The sequence below is a fragment of the Microcebus murinus genome, chromosome 11 (assembly GCF_040939455.1).
Source record: "Microcebus murinus isolate Inina chromosome 11, M.murinus_Inina_mat1.0, whole genome shotgun sequence".
NCBI classification, from domain to species: Eukaryota; Metazoa; Chordata; class Mammalia; order Primates; family Cheirogaleidae; genus Microcebus; species Microcebus murinus.
Window position 1 is genome coordinate 83,690,428 of NC_134114.1, and position 22,465 is coordinate 83,712,892.

Genomic DNA, 22,465 nt, shown 5'->3' on the forward strand with positions numbered 1-22,465 from the left:
TCCAAAAGAAGGCAGAGGAATCAGATGGCAAGTTTTGTTCCTCTGGGTTTTTCTTCTCTCATAAATCTTGGTTCCTAAAGCCGTTTTTTTTTTTTTTTTTTTTTTTTTTTTTTTCCCCTTGGTGGCTCTCTGAAGTCTTCAAATAGACTTTTAAAAAATGTTTTATTTAGTTTGTTTTCCTTGTTCTTGCCTGGAAGCTTGTCTAACTCACCATTGCTGAGAGCAACAATTCACATATGGCCGGGTGCGGTGGCTCACACCTGTAATCCTAGCACTCTGGGAGGCTGAGGCGGGAGGATGGCTTGAGCTCAGTAGTTTGAGACCAGCCTGAGCAATTGGGAGACCCCGTCTCTACTAAAAATAGAAAAAATTAGCCAGGCATGGTGGTGTGTGCCTGTAGTCCCAGCTACTCGGGAGGCTGAGGAAGGAGGATCCCTTGAGCCCAGGAGTTTGAGGTTTCTGTGAGCTAGTCTGATGCCACACCACTCTAGGCAGGATGACAGAGCAAGACTCTGTCTCAAAAAAAAAAAAAAAAATTCACATATGGTTTTAAAATTCTTTTTTTTTTAATTTTTAATTTTTTTTTAATTTCAAAGTATTATGGGGTACAAATGTTTTTGGTTATGTGGATCACTTTTATAATGCTTGAATGAGGGTTAAAATTGTACCCATCACCCAGATAGTGTTTATTGTGCCTGTTAGGTTAGGTAAAATTCTTTCACAGATGCTAGTATATTTCTCTCTTTTAAAATGTCAACCCTTTGGAACAAGCAGAATGAAAAGCAGTATCCACATAGTACAGATGTGAAAATTGAGAATTAGTAAAGGCAAATGACCTTCCCAATTTAGGCAGCTAGACTATCTTCTAGCCCAACAACCCTGCGTGGTCTCACTTTCTTCCTTATATAATCCAGTTGGTCTTTCTCACATCATTTCCAAGAAAGTAAACTATTGTTTATTTATGGACATTCCTTGACGTATTTCTTGGTCTTTTGCAAAGCTATGTATCTATTTATTATTCATGGTGCAGTAGACATCATGGGCATCGAGTCTGTGTCAGTTCCTCTGCACCTCCAGTTCCATGGGGCCAGTACACTGGGCCTACATAGATGCCTGAACGTAGAGTGGGGGTATGTTACAAGAGAGGAAATAATTTAAATGTCATCAACCGGTGAATGAACAAACAAAAGGTACAATGGAATACCATTCAGCAATGAAAACGAATGTTCCTTTGATACACACTACAGCATGAGTGAACCTCAAAAACATTATGCTAAGTGAAAAAAGCCAGACATGGAAGACTACACATTCAGTGACTCCAAGTATACAGAATTCCCATCAAAGGAACAGATCTATAGAGATGGAAGCAAAGCGATGGTTTGCTAGGCCTGGGAGTAGGAGTGTAGTGGGGTGTAAGAGATTTAGATAGTTCAGACTTGATTAGGTTCTATTTTTCCAGTGTTGCTGGAGAAGGGAAATTTATCTCCTAGTAATAGCTGGTAGAGAATGGAATAGGACACTTGAGGAAAGAAGTGGTGAAGTTCGTACACGATGCTATGAGAACAGACAAGGGCAAGAATAAGGACATTTGAGGAGCACTGAGAGTCTGCTGATGCTGAAGGGTATGTATATTTAGAGACTCTGGTCTGTGGCACTTTATATTGTTGCTACACGCAGCCCCTACCCCACGTCATTCATGCTGTTTTTGACAGCATCTCTTTTTCCCTTGGTTTTTATCCAGCTCTTTGGTTTTCTCCTTTTGATCTCTCCTCCTGTCCACCTCTTAAGTGTACCTTAAGCTTCTTCCTACATTCTCTATAGGGGAATTCAACTCTCACCTGTGGCTTGAGCTACACTGGTCACTTCAGCCTGGCAGAGATGAAAATTGTATTTTCAACAGTCTACTAGGCTTTTCATCAAGTGCTATTGGCACCTCTAAATGAGTATGACCTCAAATGAACCCAACATCCTGTTCTCAATCTTGCTTCCTCTCCCTGCCTCTGTGAGCTGACTCACCAAGTTCATCAACATTAATTTCTCCCTCTTCCATTCACTTTTCCCTGCTCCCTCCCCATAATTCATCCTCTGAGCAGCTTTCAAATGTGTTCCCTTTCCCCTTCCCCATTGCTTCAGCCCTTTTGAGCCATTGCATTCTTCCCAATTGTAATAGACTCCTGGCAGGTATTATTCATAGTTTCATTTGCTTCCATCCACCTGTGTTTAAAGCACAGGTATGATCAAGTCAGCCCAACAGGCTACTCACTACTTTCAGTTCAAGTCAATAGTTTTTAACATGACAAACAAAACCATTTACAATCTGATCTCACCCTACGTGCTAGATTCACCACCCACTTTATTCCCTTCTCAACCACCAGGTTAACCACAGGGCATTGTCTGTACCCTCAGGGAGCTCATAGTCTAGAAGAGGGAAAGTAGAAATATTATATGGACTCTGATCTTTTTCAATACTACCATTACCTCTGAAATAAAGTATATTGGGGCTTATAATGACGAGCACAATATCATAAGATAAAAATAAAATAAAATAAATGAGGGCTGGGAGCTAAAAAGAAAATAAAGATAAGAATCAGTACCCAAAAGATATATTATAAGACATTTTGCATTTGCCAGAGATTGGCCCCAAATTGGTCTCTCCATACTCATGTGGGGATGACAGCTACTGTAATTGGGGTATAAACACAGTGCATGGGGTGCAAAACAAGGAGTCTTCTATGTCAGAAATAGCTTCAGGGAAGAGTAGAATCTTTTGAGCTACATCATGTGTGAGAAATTGGAAATGAGCAGGTAGAGGCAGGTGGGAATGGCCGTCCAGGACAAAGTTATGTCCGGAAACACAGCAGCCCACTCTTGGGGTAAAATATGAGTGTCTTAGTCTCCATTTTAAAAAGCTGGGCTCAACTGAAAGCAAACAGTTTGCTAGAAATTCGTCAAGTGACTGATTAAATAAACAGTGTGCTCTTGGGCCATTTATATAATATCTTTGGATCATGCTTTTTATTTATAGTATGTGGGAATTGGACTGGGAATCCCTTAGATTCATTCCCAGGTTTGCAATTCGATGTGGCCTCCTCCTTCTCTTGCATTGTCAGCTCCCTGGCCGGCACCCACATTAATCTATAATCCCCTGCTCTTTCCCTAGTATTCAAATATAAAAGATACTAGTAATACCTTTGAAACTATTTAAGTGTATAAATTTAGCACTCTTTGGGTGAGTTCTTACAAAAGCAGTAAAATGACAAAGATACCATCGATAAAGAGAGGGTATGAATGAAGCTTATTAAGGAGTGGTGGATTTACACAGGGTACAGCAGAATTCATTTCTATATAATTTTGTATGTAACAGCACAGTGGGGCACTGGTAGCTCTTAAGACTTGGTTCCTGAACCTCCATATTATTTAGGGCTTTTACCCCCTGTTGTTTGATCCTTCAGTTCACAGTCTTATCAGACCAGTGTCTTTCTTGCATAAACCCACAGTCATCTAATAATGCAGCCATTTGAGAAAAAGCTGTGATCAGTGACAGAGCAGCGGGGCTCCTAATCTACGTGCCAGGAAGTCTGAGGGCCTCAGGATATGATCAGATTAGAGCTCTCTTCAGCTGCTGTGCCCGTGTTAACTGCCTGGATGGAGATGCGCTCAATTCAATTTGCGGCAATTAGTGTGACAGAAGCAAATGCGCAAGAGTCATCTATTAAAGCAGATCCATGGAGAGACGCAGGCATTGCCTGTATTTTTTCATCCTGCAATTTTTAGATGAGAAGGAAAACAGACCAACTGGGGAGAAGAAGAGTGCGTGGACCAACACAGCAAGTGGTGGAAGTAAAAAGCACAGTCTCATAGTAAGAGGCCAGAGGATTGCAGCTTAGGGAAACATAACACCCTTGTGCTTTCTTCCCAGACCTCCAGGTGTGTGCTGGGCCCCTTAGCAGCTGAGGGGCCTGCACAGTATGAACTGGAGCCCCAGGGCAGTCTTCTGGGTCAGTGTGGTGATGAAAATCCTGGGAGACATTTTGTTTGTTACACTGAGCCTTCTAGCTCAGCCCACAAATTAGGTTGCATAGAGACAAACTACATGGCCCTGGGCTTTGAAAATAATCTTAAAATGCTGGTAGCATCTTAAGTGCTTTCTTATTATTTTATGAAGCCTGAAAAGGAAATTAGTTTACTAAGTCTAAAGAGAAATATAGCAATAACTGTGTTTAAATATTACAAAAATACCAACCAAAATTATCTCTCTATTTTTATGGCGTTAAAACCCATATAATGACTGAATACTTCATTGCTTCTAAAAATCAAAGTCACTGGTATATTTTGTGTAACGCTATAAACTCTTGACTGTCTATCCATGGTTCAATTTTATCGGCAGATTGTTTTGAAATGCCAGCTGAGTCGTACGAAGGAATTGTTATGTGTCACTTTATGAAATAAATACCCCTCTTTGCTGAATTTAAATGATGTTGATTTTGTTTAAAATAAGCTTCTAAAAAGATTCATGTTATTACAGTGATATTTAAAAACCATTTAACTCTGAGTTTATTCCTAAAGCCAGCAGTAATCTTGCCGCTTACTGCATTCTCCTCTGGGTAGCATGGTATGGCTGCTCTCTCTCTGGGGCCACAGCCAGTGTACTTGGGCTGGGCACCACATCTGAGTGTAGTGCTTTTGTTCCCCATGATAATGAACATAGGCAAAAGTATTGTCCAAATGTCCGCAGTGTGAAATTTTTAAGATATCCATTCGCTTATCAATTAATATTGATTCCACAAATGTTTATTGACTGCCTACTATGAGCTTTCCACTAGGCTCTGTAGGTGACCCAAGCAACAATCTAGTGAGAAGGCTGAGAATTTCCCCACAGTGGCCTGCAGGAGGCATTGCCCAAACTCATCTACTATAGTCATGTGACCCAAGTGGAGAGAAAAAATTGCAAGATTTCATTTCCTTTGCTTGCTCACTTGTTAGTGAGAAAGTTCATTTATAATTATGGTTCTCAGTTATAAACCTGTAGCTGTGACTTGAGAAGTTCATTGCTATTGATCTTTCTAATCAGCCATGGATGGCCTGGGTGGTAGCTTAGCTCAACTTATAAAATATTTAAAATCAAATGTCTGAGCTCCAGAAACCTAACGCTTGACAATCTGATTGACAAATTGTCTGGAGACAGAACTCCTTTTGGCAGGAGGAGCTAGAAGAGTTGTGGTTGAAGGGTGACGGTAGGCCAAGGTCTGGTGTGCAGAGTTTGCCCTTGGATAAGGTGAGGAGATGCTGCATTTTGTGCCTTGTCCCACATGTCTGTCCTGGAGGAGCTGTTTCTCACTACAGCATTAATAAAACTCTTGGCTGTACAAACCTTATGATGCATTACATCTGTGATAATGGCTTTTGTTTATAACTTCCTTTTCTCCACCATCTGTGGTCTCATCTGGGGCAGAGCCCAAATCTTATTCTATTTATATCCAATACTTGGCTCACATTAGACAGAAACATAGATGAATATCACTACCCCATCCTCATCCTCCTGCCTGATCCATGCTCTTCTCCCACACCAATCCCCACCCCCTACTCCCACCCCCCCCCTGCATCTGGAAAACATATATACACCTTTCATGTCTGAGCTGAGATACAGTTGTTTCTGGAATCCTTTTCTCACCCTACATAGCCTCCAGTATAGATTACATGCCCTTTCTCAGAGCTCTCAGGCCATTCTCTAATATTTCTATCACAGCATTTAACACACTGGGTTGAAGCTTGTCTATCTACTTATATAAGACAAATGCCATGAGTGCAGAGGCCATATATGGTTCACTGCTGAGTGGCCAGGACATAATAATCACTCCATAATATTTACTGAAATGAATGGATATATCTGTTGGAATGCATCCTGTGATTAATTAGATGAATTATTTTACTAATTTAATGTATGTTGGGGAAAGTTAGTGAAATTTCCATTAACTGTTCTTCATAAACCTACTACTCTTCCCTCCATCCTACCTGGAAACAGGTCCCAAGAATATTCACTCCTTCATCCAGCCAGGTCCTAGACATTCATACAAGGGTGTGGTCTTAGCTCATTCCAGCTGCTGTAACAAAATTCCTTAGACTGGATGGCTTATAAACAATAGATTTCTATTTCTGACAGTTCTGGAGTCTGGAAAGCCCAAGATCAAGGTGCCAGTAGATTCTCTGGTGAGGAGCTGCTCTTTGGTTCATAGACAATGCTTTCTCCCTGTGTCCCAACATGGTGGAAGAGGCAAAGAAACTCTCTAGGGTCTCTTTTATAAGGGCACTAATCTCATTGATGAGGGCCCTGCCCTCACGATGGAATCACCTCCCAAAGGCCCCACCTCCTAATACCATCACATTGGTGATTAGGTTTCAATATATAAACAATTAGCCCACAGCAGGGACTTAACCCTAAATTATACCCAAACGAAAACACACGAACACCACATTTAGGCTAAAGCTTGAGACTTCATAATAAACCAAAATATACAGAGGAATTTCTAGTGGGCATGAAGCACTGTCTCTCCAGGGGATACTGAGGCCCATAAGAGCTGTGTGTGTTAATAGACAACTAGGGCAGATGGCTCATGGCTGTGCAAGTTTCCTCTGTTCTACCCCAGGAGTGCCATTTGCAGGACGTGAGTAAGGCCCTCTGGAAAGGTACTACAAAGAGGTTGTGGTAAAGCTCCAGACAGCATGAGTGACTATGAGAAAAATCCACCCTTTTGTTCAGGCTGAGAGGGAATGGATTTTATTCTCGTGGGAGAATGAAAGGTTGCAAAGAGAGTTAACTATCAGCCATTCTTTTCCATCATCTTTGTAACAACTCCCTTTAACAGGACTGGAAGAAGCCAAGCTCTGAGACTGCAGGGGCTACACACACTTCTACTAGTGTAGAAGACACTAATTACATTTGTGCTGGGTGGTGGATCTAATACAAAATGCAAATTTAGAGCAAAATGTAGAGAATGATGTAATGGTAGCCAAAGTCCTTCTCTTACTCAGTCACAATAGCCCATCTTTTCTCCTTTCCTTGTACTTAATTTTAAAATGCTCAGAAACTGTAGCTCCAGAAGTGATTTCAATTAAATTTTTAGTAAGTAGACTAACCTAATCATGAATTGAAAAAATTTGAAGTCTTGTAAGGAAATACTATATGAAAATGATTTTCAAGAACTAATTAATAATCATCTCCTGAATATTGTATCTGTTTTCTCATTTTATTTGACCCTGGTGCTGAACAAGTATCCAAAATATAAAAATGTAAGGAAGGATACTCCATCTTTTGTCCTTTGAAAAGATAATGAATTTGTGTTTCTTGCCAATGTTCTAAATAACTGAATGGGTAAAATAAGCTAATTGCAATTTTTGCATTCATATAGTTTTTCTGATTCTTGATTAACTATAATCATTGAAGTCTTTTCTTACATCTTTTCACTTTTTTCATTTCTGTTTTGTTCTTCTTTTCCTTCCCTTCCCCCCCTACTTTGGAAACAGTTTATGGATTTTAAATTTAACTTTTAATATCAGCTACTTTGAAAATGTACACCTTCCTGTCGCAACATTTAAAGAAAACAAAAACCAAAGGAAGATACTTCCTGAAAAATATGCAATTAGAGGCACAGTCTAAGAAAAATTTCTATGCAGAATTACAAAAATTGTTGAAACTATTTCTTTTATATTTTGAATTGACCATTTCAAATTTTGTGCCAACTGAAAAAAATCTTACACAAATTGGTAATCTACAGTACCATTAGAAATGTTTTTTTTTTTTTTCTTGAAATTCTGGGAAGTTAGACACAGCAATGAAGTAGTTTTCCAGTTTTCCTGAATCTCCTCATAAGAAGAGATTGAGCAAGTAGGTCAGAACAACCAAAGCTCACAGGTGATATCTATAACAAAACCAGGTGACAGGGAATCCCCATGAACCTAAAATACAAGTGTCTGAGGACCAACTAATGACAACTGAAAGAGCCTTGTGGTATTATCGCTTGTGCAAAAGGAAGTAAAGAAGCAAGAAGACAAATGAGAGACCCAATAATAGGCAAATACTCAAATCTCCCATATCTCCAAGTTATTGGGAAGAAGGATGGTTCCATGCAAGAAAGCAGCTGAAATTGGGAGATGTTTGAGCCATTGAAATTTCAGAGAAGAACCAGGGGTGCATTTGCAATAAGGTATGAAAGGCTGATGCATAACTAGGCCCTGTGAACTCCTGAAACTAATATCTAAAGCCTTTTGGGGAAAATGTGTTATATTTAGGAAAAATTACTGGGAAGGGGATCTAAATCAATCCGTGGAGACATGGTAAAAGGCAAGGGAATGAAGTTCCTACAGTAGGGGAGACAAAGTCTCACTCAGAAAGCATAAGCTCTTATTTGTGGAAGCTTCATTAAAATAACCAGAAAGTTGAAGACCCATGAAACTAGAAAAAGTATCCTAACAGATCACTCTTGTCAAAATGTTAACTAACCCCATTTGGCTTAAAAATGATCCTCAACAGAAAAGTATATCAGTTAATAACAATACAGAATGATTATAAAGAGACAGAAAATAAGGAGCAAAATAAACTTCCTTCAGGCAGTGAAAACACTTCAGGAAAAAATGCCCACAAAAAAGATGAAAATATAACAATATTATAAAATATGCTAAAATGAAGAAAATGATAGAAGAAAGAACAATATAAATCAAAGATGGAAAAACTCTTATAATATATAATTGCATACCCTAAAGAAAAACCAAAACAATGAAAGAAAACAAATTCAAAGCATTCTACTTTAAGAAAATATTTTTGAAATTAAAAAATAAAAAGCACTCTAAATTGAAAGATCATGTCATAAGTCTGGATAGCTCAATCCAGAATCTTTAAATTAAAAGAAAAATCCCTTGTCCACATTTATGCAAAAAGAGTGAACAACTCATTGGGAGAAAAGAAACCAATTGTCATCAGATTTTCCGACAGTCACATTTTATATCATGAGAAACTTGAGTCACATACTTAAGATAATCAAGCTTCGTTTCCTCGCCCCTAAGAACTAATGTGAAATAACGTTCTTTTACTTTATTTGCTGTTAATAATTATACAGCAATCAAGTTTATCTTTTTATAAAATGTCCTTATTTCCTCCCAGTTTTGAAAGCTATATTGTATCTATGTCGTCAATTCACACTAGCTGTATTGCTAGTTAGTGTCAGTTTTGCTAAAAGTAGAGAACCCATAGACAAACCAAAAAAAGAAGAGACTGAGATTATTCATTATTAATAATGATAGTATTATTTTAAAAACATTAAAACAGAAATACAAACATTCCTAAATGCAAAAGAATTAAAATTAAAAAGAGCACATAAAGTGGACCACATAGTGAAAGATTTATTATATAAAACATTTGTGTACATATTAATATAACATAAGACAATATGATTGTTCACAAAATGAGGGAATATGAATATATATATATCTGTTTCTGTTTTTATTTTTTAAAATTTATTTATTTTATTTCGGCATATTATGGGGGTACAGATTTTAAGGTTTCAATAAATGCCCTTTCCCCCCCTCCCCCCACAAGTCTGAGTTTCCAGCATGACCATCCCCCAGATGGTGTTTTTATTTTTTAATTGAAGGAAAAACATAAAAATGTTTTAAATACTATCTTCTGCTAGAAGGAAATAATGGTCCTTGGAGAAATGGCTGTCCAGGTCTGGAGAAGCAAGTGTGCAAAATAAGCCTACAGTACTGTATTTTACCAGATGAAAAAGGAGCCACCAAAGACTTCAAAAGCCAATTTGAACAGCCCACCACTGACCCTAAATGGGACAATTTCTACATCAATAAGAAAAAGAGCTGGAGTGAACTGAAACATATCAAATGTGGTTAAACCTATAATTTCAAAATGACACCAAAAAGCAAACAAAAACACTAATTGGTCACTGTTTGAAGATGTTGATGAACCAACATATATTTTGAAAACTAGTAAGTTAAAAAAATTAAGAATTTATCCTATCTTTCTTTTAAGAATTGTAACACTAAAAAATTTTCAGCTAATAAAAGAGAAGCAATAATATTAATAGAATTAGATTTTACCCATTTGAAACCTCTAATGAGCTCATGGATCTAGACATTGATTATCAACTGCTGTAAACAACAGAAAATGGAGAGGGATTGAACATGAAAATACACAATACCAGCTATAAAGTGTACTTGCTAAAAAATCAACCTAAATCTAATTAAGATCCTAGCTCTAGATACCCATTAATAAAAAATAGAGAGGGCAGAGAAATGGCTTCAAAGACACCACAGTGGTAAAATCACATTGCTAAGCTGTGGGAAACACTAAAGAAAAAGTGACCAGCTTTCAAAATAAAAATTGCAAAAATGAGAAAGTTATGTGTGTGTTGGGGAGGGGAGAGAGAGAGAGAGAGAATGAAAGATTAAAAGATAATTAAAATAAGATACAGATTAAAAGATTAAAGATTAAAGGATTACAATCTGTATCTTATACAGATAAGATACAGATTAAAAGAGAATAAGAGATATATCAACCAATCAAGTTTCATGAACCTTATTTGGATACTGATTCAAACAAACAAACATTTAACATGCCTAAGACAATTAGAAATTTGGCACACTGCATTTTGATAATATTAAGGAATCATTGTAATATATAGTTATGATATCAACATTATGATTATGATTAAAAGATCTCTTATCTTTTAGTGATACTTCCTTAAATGTTTAGAAATGAAATTATATAATGTCTGCTATTTACCTCAGAATAATAAAGGAGGAGAGGAAGTAGTTAAGCAGATAGATTAAACAAGATTTGCCATGATTAATCATTGTTGAAGCTGTGTGACAAGTACATGGGAGTGTTTCATTGTATAATGTCTACTTGGTATATGTTTAAAATGATACACAATACAAAGTTTAAGAAGTTATGATTTTTTTTTTCTCAAATGGGATGGACATTTCAAGCCAAGGAAAAATAAATGTATTTCATTTTCCTAAGTATATTCAGAGATTCTTAGAGTACTGGTTTATAGAAGTCTTTGCCCTGGTATTATGATAGTGTATTTAGATGCACCTTCTTTAACATTAATTTAATTTTAACACCCACTCTACTGAATACATGTGTCTGAGAAGCATTTTTTTTTTTTTTTTAGGATTGTGGAAAAGGGATATTACAGTGAGCGAGACGCCGCTGATGCAGTTAAACAAATCCTGGAGGCAGTTGCTGTAAGTAGGAAGCAACAGCAAAACTCTTAGCCACCTTTTCCTTTTACAGAGTCATCATTTAAGAAATGTGTGTATGTGATAAACCATAAAATTTCAACAAAAATTTATGAAATATTTAGTAGAAAATATTGAATAAATATTGATATTTTCTATTGATTACTCAAATTCTGAAAGATGTAGTTCTCCTATGTAATGCTATCAGTTTTTTAAATTAATTTGTATTTTATTATTGTGAAACCAAACCAATTTTGGTACCTTTAGCTGTTCCTTATCTTTTTCTTTCTCATTTTCTGAGTTTGTTTCTTTATTGATTTTGTTGTTTTTTAATTTGGTATGGAAGTGGAGGAAGGTTGAATGTGATCAATATAGAGCTTGGAGCTTAGAGATTACTAACTTTGCTTTCAAGACAAGCAATGAATGAATTAGAAGGAAAATATGTAGCAATTTTATTTTTTTAAGGAAGAATTAATGTTAACATTTTAAACTGGAGCACAAGTTTTGTTAATAGTGCAAACAAATGCACACACATTTACAAAAAATATAATTTTGAGAAGCTTGTTTGTTTGGACTGCAGTAATCTAGAAACACTTGCCTAAATAAAACATATTCCATTGGTTAATACCTTCTCATATATTTGATGATGTCTAATACATGCTGGGACGCTTTGGTGATTCATTTATTGAATATAAAGCCTGAACAAATTATTCTCTGAGCAATCAGGACAGGGCCCAAGGGGAGATGTTTATCAGGATTAGTTAGAAACAAATCTATAAAATATGTCCAGAATTAAGATATATTCTATTATTCAGAGTTAGTTATCTAACTAAAATCATTTTCAATACCTTGAGAAATCAGCTGCAGTGACCCAAGCACAGGTCTTACTAATTTTACTGATAGCAAAAACAGGAAGGAGGGAAGGAAGGAGGGAAGGAGGGAAGGAAGGAGGGAAGGAAGGAGGGAAGGAAGGAAGGAGGGAAGGAAGGAAGGAGGGAAGGAAGGAAGGAGGGAAGGAAGGAAGGAGGGAAGGAAGGAAGGAGGGAAGGAAGGAAGGAGGGAAGGAAGGAAGGAGGGAAGGAAGGAAGGAGGGAAGGAAGGAGGGAGGGAAGGAAGGAAGGAGGGAAGGAAGATCGCATTCTGTTGTCTCTCAGACATTTTTTTTTCCCCTTCCTGGGACAGTAGCACATTATGCACTAATGCCATGTGAGACAGTGAGTGGAGGATGTGACAGTGAAGGGAGAGGGACACGTGCCCCTCATGCTAGCACCCTCCCCTCCTACATTGTTCTGCTGACAAGACATTATTTCAAAATAGATCAATCTTCAAAATAATTGCTTTGAATGTTTCTTGTTTGCCTTTGGTGCACACTATCAGACAGAAGTACTGGAAAAAGGATAATTGTTTCTTGTGAACTATACTGACACACCAAAAGATGTACCTTTTACTACTATCTGATCTGGTACTATTTTTTTTTTTTCTGCTGATACCATTTCTTCATGTCCTCCTCCATTCCTGGATTTTCACTGCATCCTAGATGCAGTTTTGAATGATAGTCTGTTGTTTGCCATAAAAGCATGATTTCACTTTGAATATGATTTCATCTTGGCAGAACTACTTGTTTATCATGTAGTATCTAACTTTTCTCTGACCAGCTTCAGACATCCCTCACATTTCCACACTGCCATCTTTGTAATTCAAGCTGTCTGTTTTACAGTAGATATAGATTCCTTGATTGTCTCATTCACTGCAACCAGGAAAGAACTCTTACAAGGCTCCTTCAGTCTTCTTCATCTTGTTAAATGGCACTGCCATTCAGCAACTGTTTGCTAAAAACCTGTAGTTCACCCTTGATTTGTTTACCTCACATCCTAATAATCCCATGAACAAGTCCTATCAAGTCTACCTCCAAATTATAACTTGAATTTGACCATTTTTCATCTTCACTAATCCATAGCACCAGTTTCAGTCTTCATCATCTCCCACTCAGACTGCTGCAGAACCTTCTAGTGGGGCAACCTACTTCCACTACCTAATGTCCACTCTCTTGACATCATCCAGTTATTATTTAAATTATAAAACAATTATATCATTTCTGTGCTTACAGTGCCAATGGTAGGGGTGAAGAAACTTTTCATGTTGGAAGGCTGCATTAATTTAGCTATAATCAAATAAGGCCACATTCAAGAAACTTGAATTAGATATGCTTAAAAATATACATCATTTTGGAAAAATCTAATTCCTACATATTAATAACTTCAAAAAAAATGAAAACTATTTGTTAATTTTAAAGTTAACTAACCTTTTAATGACTTTGTTGTGTCTGCTTTGTGTTGGAAAGCAATTGAGTATTTGGTTGCAGCATGGAGGTCCACAGTTTCAGTTGATCCTCTAGACAGTATCAGTCATTTGTGACCTTAAGGGTGTCTTGATTCAGGTTAGGTAGCAGAATGTAGATTTGCAGCAATAATTGTTTGAAAAGCAAGAAAGCATTTTTCGAGCATATCGCCGAAGGCACAGTTATTTTACTGCATTTTTCCATATTTCAATTGGGTCTTCCTTAGCATCAATGATTGAGAGGTCAATCAGTTCTATCTGTAGTTCTTTAGGTGCCTTGGAGATATCAACTAGGTGAGGCTGAAATGCTAATTTGAGTGCGATGTCATGTTTCTCAAAGTCAGTGAAACTTTCATTGTATTCTCAAATTTATAGGTCTATAACAGCTGCACATTCTTCAAATGATTCACATATATCATCCTGCTTATCAATGACCTTAGCTAACGGGAAAATGTTCACCTGAAATTTCCTTTTGAAGAAGACGTGTTTTGAAGAAAAGATAGCTTTTTTCAAAATGTTTGGATTTTTTGCCACCGTACCTTGCAAAGAAATATTCAAGTTATTTTGATTTGACATTATATCACACAGAAATGCTGCATTCCTATAGAAATCTTCTTTCAATAGTTCACATTGCTGATTCTGTTCTTCATAAAATTTAACTGTCTGTTCTCACAGAGATGAAATTTTGGGTAACACCTACCTCTGTTATAGCTAACACACTTTAGAATGATTCAGTAAATCCACACTGAATTGTTAAACATTAGCATGTTACAAAATTGTTCAACTTTAGCATGTTACAAAACTGAGGATGCCATGTTGCATTTGCAAGAATATAGTTAACAATACTTACAACTTGTTGCAAAGTCTCACTTAAAATAGTAGATTTAGCACACATAGTTTTCTGATGCAAGATACAGTGAAAATAAATGAGAGCATCTGGGTCTGTTAATACTTTTTCTGTGCAATAAACCCTTCATGTTTTCCTGTCATGGAAGGTGCGCTCTTTCTACACACACTCACTAAATTCACCGAATTCAGTCCAACTTCATGATGTTTATCTTGAAAGTTGTTGTTCTGTTTGTTCTGTTTGCAGGAGTGCCCAAAGCGAGTAACTCTTTGTAGCAAAGAAAATTTTCTGTTATGACCTGAATGAAGTATAAAACCTGAATGAAGAATAAAACCTATGCTTAGTCGGTAATATGAGTTGATTCATCCAAAGCAGTTGAATAATATATAATTTCCTTTTGAAGTATTGCATGAAGTTGTTCTGTTAAATTGAAGGTTAATTCATGCTGCTGATTAGTTATGGCTCTACTTGAAAGAGGCAGTTGTTTCTACTTTGAAACATTATAAGGGTATAAGCATCCTACAACTTTAACAATGCATTCTTTCACAATTTCTGCATCACTAAATGGCTTCCCTTTTTCCCTGAGTATGTAAGCTACTTTATAAGTTGCTTCAGTGTCATTATTTCCAGGTCTCATTGCTGCTTGAAACAAATTATCTTTGCTTTTGCTCTTCGTTTAATTTCTGCAATACAACCTTTTGCTCCTCTCCCTCTAATTTAAAATATTTATGGTCCTTATGAATATTATAATGCTGATGAGAACTGAATTTCTTTAATGTTGATATTCCAGTATCACAAAGCAAGCAAATCATCTTATCTTTAGCAAAAAAAACCCAAGATAATATTGCAATTCTCAATCCTCATTAAAAAATCTGTTTTCTTCTTTCAGCATTCTATTGGTCTTTGACATGATGGGCTGTTAAGCAGACAGAATTTAAAAATACTGTGGAGCTGTGCAATTATTCACAAATTCCACTTCAAACAGAAACATAGTGCACTGTTGTCAAAAGCTGATAACAGACTGTCATATTCAACCCTCATAAACTCTTGCCGACCAGCCTCGTGTGGTCGTAGTGTCAGGTGGGGGAAGGTAGAACTAAATCATGAGCGTAGCAGCTGTCAGTTTAGCCTTTATGGCTCACTAATGTTCTAATTGTGCTTGTCAATCTGGGAGGATTATTTCATTGAAACTTATTTTATTCTTTGGCATTTTAATTACATTCACTTTAAAAATAAAATAATACATTTTTGTTCATCTTTTATATTTTTAATACAAATAAAAGGATCTGCTCTATAAAATTTGGATTCAGTCTAAAGGCCACTGTTAAGGACCTAGAAGTCTACATGTGCCCTTCTGGCCACAGGTTCCCCACCCCTGGCCAATGGCATCCCATTGAAAGTAGAATAAAATCAAAATTCCTTAACGTATCCTAGAATGTCCTACATATACAGGTTCCTTCCCACCATCCCAATCTCACTGAATACCATTTTTGTTCTCCTCACTGTGCTGGAGTGACCTTGTATTGGGACCCTGAGAAAGATCTAAGCTGTTTCTCATCTCAGGGTACTTGCTGTTTCTCTTCTGGGACCCTCTGTCCTCATATCTGAGGAATATGTTCCTGCGGCTCCATTCTTACTGCTTTCAGGTCTCTACTCACATATCACCTCTCCAGAGAGACCTGCCCTGACTGCTCCACCTAAAATAGTGCCCCCCACTACTTCTCCAAGCCATCCTCAATTCTATTACCATGTGTTATCGCCTTTTTTTGCATTTATAATTATTTGTAATCATACATTATTTTGTCTGTGTGCGTAGTATTTATTGTCTCTTCATAAAGTAGGAACTTTGTGCTGTGCATTTTTATATTCCCAGTGCCTAAAATAGTACCTGGTAATAGTAGGTGCTCAATAAATATTTACTAAGTAAATGAAAATCAATCAAAACATTCAGAGATACCCGCCATGCTATATATTTTGTCTTTCTAGATGAGGACACCTGTAGTGAACAGCTTTACTATCATTTTTCTACTCATGTCCTATGAAAGAAAGCTATATAACTTGCTTCCATGCATGACATTTTTTTCAGCCTCCTTTCTGTCATTTTATTACTTTCTTGCCATTCAGAATTCCCCTTCCTCAGTATGTTCTTTCCAGTTGCCTCTATTCTTGTAGATCATCAGCTCTTGACTCTTCTGGCTTAACCACGGAGGGCATCCTTCAATTTAAGGATACCTCAGGCAGCTGACTGGGGAAACTCTATTTTCATTCAATGAATGAGAAATGGATGTTCTCAGCATCAGAATTTTCCACCTATTGGGATTATACTAAGGGAAAAAAGAGCTCAAGCAGGGATGCTCCAGATAGGTGTGACTCACATGGAACAGAGGGACTAGAGTTCTTGGAACTGTGTTTCAAGTCTGCAAAGATAAATTATTTAATCTACTGCTAATCCTACATTTTTTTAAAAAAATGTTATTTTTTTCTACTCACAAAGTTTCTATTTAGGAGCTAAGCTACCACATTCAAGTCAAACACTCTTTGAAAGAAGCTTCATAAAAAATCAGATTTTCTCTGATTGTTGCAACTAAGGGTTAACTTAGCAGCAAAAAAAAAAAAAAAATTAAAATAATTTCCCTGTTTCCCAGGTAGAAATCAAAGCAATTTAAAACTTGTGAGAAATGGCTGGCATTTATGAAAAAGTTTATTGTTAACTACATAGCTATAGATAGCTATAAAAAATAGGACAGTTGGGAACTCAAAGTAATCAGTGATACATCTCACATTTGCTCTGGATCACACAGTTACAAGACTATATCTAGGCTGGTTGTTGAAAGCACAGAAGCAGAAAGCTTCAAGATCGAAAAGTTCTTGGGAAATATGTTACAGGTATAATTATACCCCTTATGTAACACGTCTTGCAATCCTTCCCTCCATCCCCATTCCATCCTGATTCTTGCTCCATGTATTTTACAGTATTTCTCCAACTGTAACCTTGCTCCTTCTGCTTTTTTGGCTTTAAAAATAGCATTTGTGAAGGCTTTTAAAGTGCATTTGAAAGATGTTTCCCCCTTTGGATTTGAATTCATTCGGAGTAAGACTGTGAACGCAGATCCTTAAGCCTCCTTGAGTATTCTCTCTTCTTGAAATGAATTCCAGTTGTCTCAAGTGAAACGGTCCAGGTCACTCTGGACACTCGGGAAGGGTCATCTTGTCCTAGCACAGTGACAAACCATAAAGGCCCCTTTTTCCATTGACTGATAGAGATAACTGGGGAAGATTCCATATCCTCTGACGTCTCCGACTGCTGCCCCCACCTCCAGATTCTGCCTTGTCACCACCGGTATCCTGCTGTTCCTCTATTGCCAAAAAAACGTCATCGTCCCCCTCATTTTCCCACCACTGATGCAGCCCTCCTTCTTTTTTTAGCCACAGCTGTCTTTGATATGTCTTCATTTCAAATGACTTCAGAGCCTAGAGAAACGTGTACACATGAAGCGTAGCACTGAATATTTTTTAAAAACACAAGGAAACTGTTGAGGAACTATTCAATCTACCATCACGGCACATAGCTTTCTGTTTAGGATCGTGTTAAAGACTGTGATCATAGTGGTGAAGATAGAGGCAAATAGAGGCATCTAACCCTTTAAAATCATGAAAATCACTACGGTATCTGAGCATCAAAGAAAAACAAGAGGTGGATGTGATTATAAGTATGCAGGAAAAGATAAAATAGTAAAAGCTCCTTTTGCTAAAAAAAATAATAATAATTAAATCAACAGATTTAGTTTATTAGAGAATCAATGGATAAAGAATTGATGCCTAGATATTAAGGAAACACTAAATAAAGTATCGTAGGGGTTATCGACTTCAGGAAACAGGCGCCCCCAGCACTGGGGAAACAAAATGAAGAGGTTGAAATTATTCTAACTTAGAGGGTGGAAGGAGGTGCTCTGCGGGCCTGTGATGCGGGTCACTGGTTGGCTGATGGTGAGTGTCGCTGAGCTCAGAGGAACTGCCCACAAAACTGGAACTCGGGTCTCTGAGGGTGACGCTCCAGCAGCCGGTGCTGGTGTGGCTGGCGAGAGGCGCTGAGACTGGTTCTGTGAGCACAGGAAGGACTGGCAACTGGGATCAACCGCTGCTCCCAGGATGGCGCCACTGCCAGGTGAAAGAGTGTCTCTGGGGTGACAAAGGTAGGAATAACAGGCAGAAAAGCAGACTCAGAAAGCAAACAGGAAGGTGCAGTTTCCTTCACCCTACCCCAGCCTTCCACGTTCTCTCCCTCATGTCCTATCATGGCAAAGCCTCACAGGGAGCCGGCAGGAGAAGGGACACTGTGGCTCGACATTCAAATCTCAGCATCATAAAGTGGACTGTAGGACGGTGGATATAAAGTTGAGAGACAACAGCTTAGTAAATTGTTATACAGGAATTTATTCAAAAACCAAAAAATAAATTCTCGAAGTTCCCATTTCTATTCATACAGTCTTCCAAAATGTCCATAGTCTACACAAGTGCACGAAATGGTTCTGTTCCCAAACCCAAAACCGGGTCCAGCCTAGGTCCCGTCACTTGCCCCACTAAGAGCCAATTTTCGAAACAGTGAGGATTGCCAAGAGAGAATGGAATTTTAATGTGAAAGAAGTCTATCAGGAGAACGGGAGAAATAGCCTCAAATCTCTCTCTCTCTGACCAACCCAGGCTTTTATAGTGGGTTTTGGAATGCTAGTCAGCTTGCCCAGGGTTTGAAGTCATAGGGTCTTCAGGTGGTCCGATTCATGAATCAGCTGTTGGTGGTGGATGGTGGGTCCCATGGAGAGGCTGGTTAAGACTGGTTGTTAAGCTTGACAAGTAACATCTGAAAGAACAAAAAATAACCTAGGAAGGGTGTCATTTTTGCAAGACTGATTACACTTCTAGGGGTTCATGAAATCAAAAAAGCAAGGCAATACTAAAATAAATTACTGTCTATGTTAGTACCCAGGACTATGCTTGATAATGTTTATGCATTTAATGGGCATTCTAGACATTATTTAACATTACGTTGTTTGACACATTAAAGCCACCTTCCATTCCAACCTCATTCCTTGTTGGTAGAGCCAGTTTCCCTTTTAGAAAGATGGAAAGTGCCAGAACTTTTCCCCCCAGCCTCCCTTGCTGCTAGGGCAAGGTCATATGACCCGATCCTGCACAGTGGGTTCTGAGGGGCAGTCCGCTGGTGAGTTCTGGGAAAAGTATCTCCTCAATAAAAGGTGACCCATGGGAGGAAAAGCCTTTTCTCTTTCACTGGCATAATTGGGTATCTGTACATGATGCTGGGGACTGTTTTTGCTGTCTGGTAATTATGAAGGGAAACATAGCTAGTCTTGATAAAGACAGAGAAGAAAGATGTCATATCAAAATTCAGCTTGATATCTCATAGAGGACAATAACAGTTTCTCAATATTTCTACCACTTTAAATTGTATATCTATTACTTTGAAGCAATAAGTATCTGAACTCCTTCTTGAATACACTTTCGAGTATATATGATAATAATGATTTTGTGGCCAGAGCAAGTTGTATAATTTTCCATCCATTTTAATATAAAACAAAGAGCATATTCCTAGATAAAAAGATTCTGATCCTACAAATTACTAAAAACTGAGTTTCACTGAATATCAGACATACACCCACACACTGCTAAATCAGGATTAAGTATGATTTGAAGGGACAATGAGGTTTAAGAGTATTAAAAACGAGCTTGCTTTTCTGACACTTGTTCTTTGTTTTGAATATCATTCCTGCTTGGGTCCACTTATTGTCAACGAATAGGTTCTGAGAGTTCAATTAAGCAATGAGAGGCTAAAACAGAAAATGTAGATTCTTTCGTTGTCTGTTTAAAATCTGTCAGTTCCTATGGTATTTGCACTTTTTTTCTCTGGGGAGATTTTTGTCTCTTCTTATGCAGATTTGAACACGGATCTCTGGAGGATGGATTTTAATCAATGCAAGGTTCAAAGCATTGAAACACTATAATGATAATTTTACCAGTAAAAAGCAAAAGTGTTTATATATTCTTACTAAGAATTGAGAGATCATAGTTACCAGAGAAGAAATAACAAACAGTTCTATTAATGTTCTGATATTTTGATTTATGGACATATAATAAATTAGACTAGTGGCTCAATCAGAGCATAGCTGTTTTATCAGAAAGACATTTCAGAGCAGAAAAATAATCTACATTCTGAAATTATAGCTCAATATTGGGAAACTGGAGATCTAAAAACAATTCCTGGGCAGAGGAAAGGAGTATCTTTCTCATTAAGTATTTCTGTATATCATTATCACCAATGATAATAATGATATTAAAAGTTTATCAAATTCTGCCTATGTGGCCCTCTCTCTTTTGATTCCCAGGAGAGCCACAGTAAATTCTGGACCATATATCTAGGAATTTTCCAATTATCACATATAAAATATTATGTTGATGATTACATTCTGAGTGACTTTTCTTGTTTCAGGATTTTTGTAAATGTTGGATGATATCAACAATTTGGTTCAGCTGTTGCTGATTCCTGGTATCCCAGACTCTGTTCTAGACTCTGGGATACAGAGATCAAGAATCTCACTAATAAACTGGGCAGATAGACACATAAACACATGACCACGAGACGATATAAGAGCACCAAGTGATTCAAAGGCATCAGAGAGGGAGAAAGCGATTCCATGTATCTGGAGAGAAACTGAGTCAGAAAAAAATCCTGCCAGAGGAAGTTATATCTGAATTAGAGTTTATAAGAAAAAGTATCATTTAATAGGCAACCAATATGAAGGAAAAGGAATTCCAGAAATACTCCTTTTATCCCACAAGTTTTTAAGAAACGTAATAAAGGTGCAAAGGCATGAACTCTGTTTTTTGTTATTTTTAGGAAGTAAAGTACATCCTGTGAGAACCAGGGCTTGATAGAGAGAGAGGGAGCCCACCCTGAGGGGCTTAGGTTCATGTTCTAAAGAGGTTCATGTGATTCTGCAGATGAAGAGGCTCTCAGAGACTTTTCTGTGATTGTGTCACCCCCATGGCCACATGAGATCCAAAAGCAGTTAAGATAATATTAAAATGTCCAGGCAAGAGATTAAAAGCACCGCCCTCCCCCCACCTCAAAAAGGATATGGTTTATGAGTCTATGGATGAAATGTGCTGACCAAGACCAGAATTTCTCTTGAATCTTCACTGTCAGTATTCATCAATGTTAACTATATGAAGACTTTGAGATAATAAAAAGTAATCTAGAGCAGGGAACATGAAGATAACAGGGCTTAGAGGATCAATAAGAACTTCTGAATAAACTTTCCTACATTTGTTAACATTTAACACTACGTTCCCTTCTCACTTCTCTGCCCACTTCCTCTCTAAGGATTTTATTCCATTCTCTTTTATCTGGTCTCATAGTTCCTCTAATAACCTCTTTTTCTTCCATTCCTGTTTCCTTCTTTTACATTTTTTTCTTCTTTTTATGGTCTTCTTTTTTCTCTGCATTAGCTGCGAAATGATGAATAAAACAGCAACAGCAAAAATAAACATTTTAAAGCCCAACCAAAGCCTCTAGGCCAGGATGACTCTATGTTTACTATGTACACAACATGCATTGTAAGTTCCAAGGAGAGCTACTGAGAGTAAACACAAGACTTGGAAAGATTTCATAATAAAAAGAGGAAATAACATCTAACTTACTTATCTTTCTTGGAAGGAAATGCTTCAGGATTCAGAAGAATGTCTTCACCTTTGCAAAAACTCAGTAAACTTATCATAAACAGGAGGTTACTGAATGGATATAACCTAATTATCATTTGATGTCCTTGGATTATGGTCTTCAGAATTTCCTTCACTGCTATTTTGTCAGGTTTTAGTTGATTAGGAAAAGGAATTCACAGAATCATTGACTTTGGAGCAGGAGAATTGGATAACCCTAAGTAGGAGTGAGAAATATTGTCTAGTTAACAGTGGGAGAATGAAAGAAAAGCACACACAAAAAAACCCTAAAATATAATA

The 22,465-nt window shown here is 37.4% G+C and overlaps 1 protein-coding gene across 4 annotated transcripts in view; it reads left to right on the forward strand.

Moving 5' to 3' along the window:
- Positions 1-22,465, forward strand: part of CAMK4 (calcium/calmodulin dependent protein kinase IV) — a 221,772-nt gene that overhangs the window by 127,449 nt on the left and 71,858 nt on the right. For all 4 annotated transcript variants that reach the window (XM_076008263.1, XM_020290193.2, XM_076008264.1 and 1 more), the window contains one exon: positions 11,184-11,256. In XM_076008263.1, the coding sequence (XP_075864378.1) occupies positions 11,184-11,256 (73 nt within the window). The remainder of the gene's footprint in view (positions 1-11,183; positions 11,257-22,465) is intronic.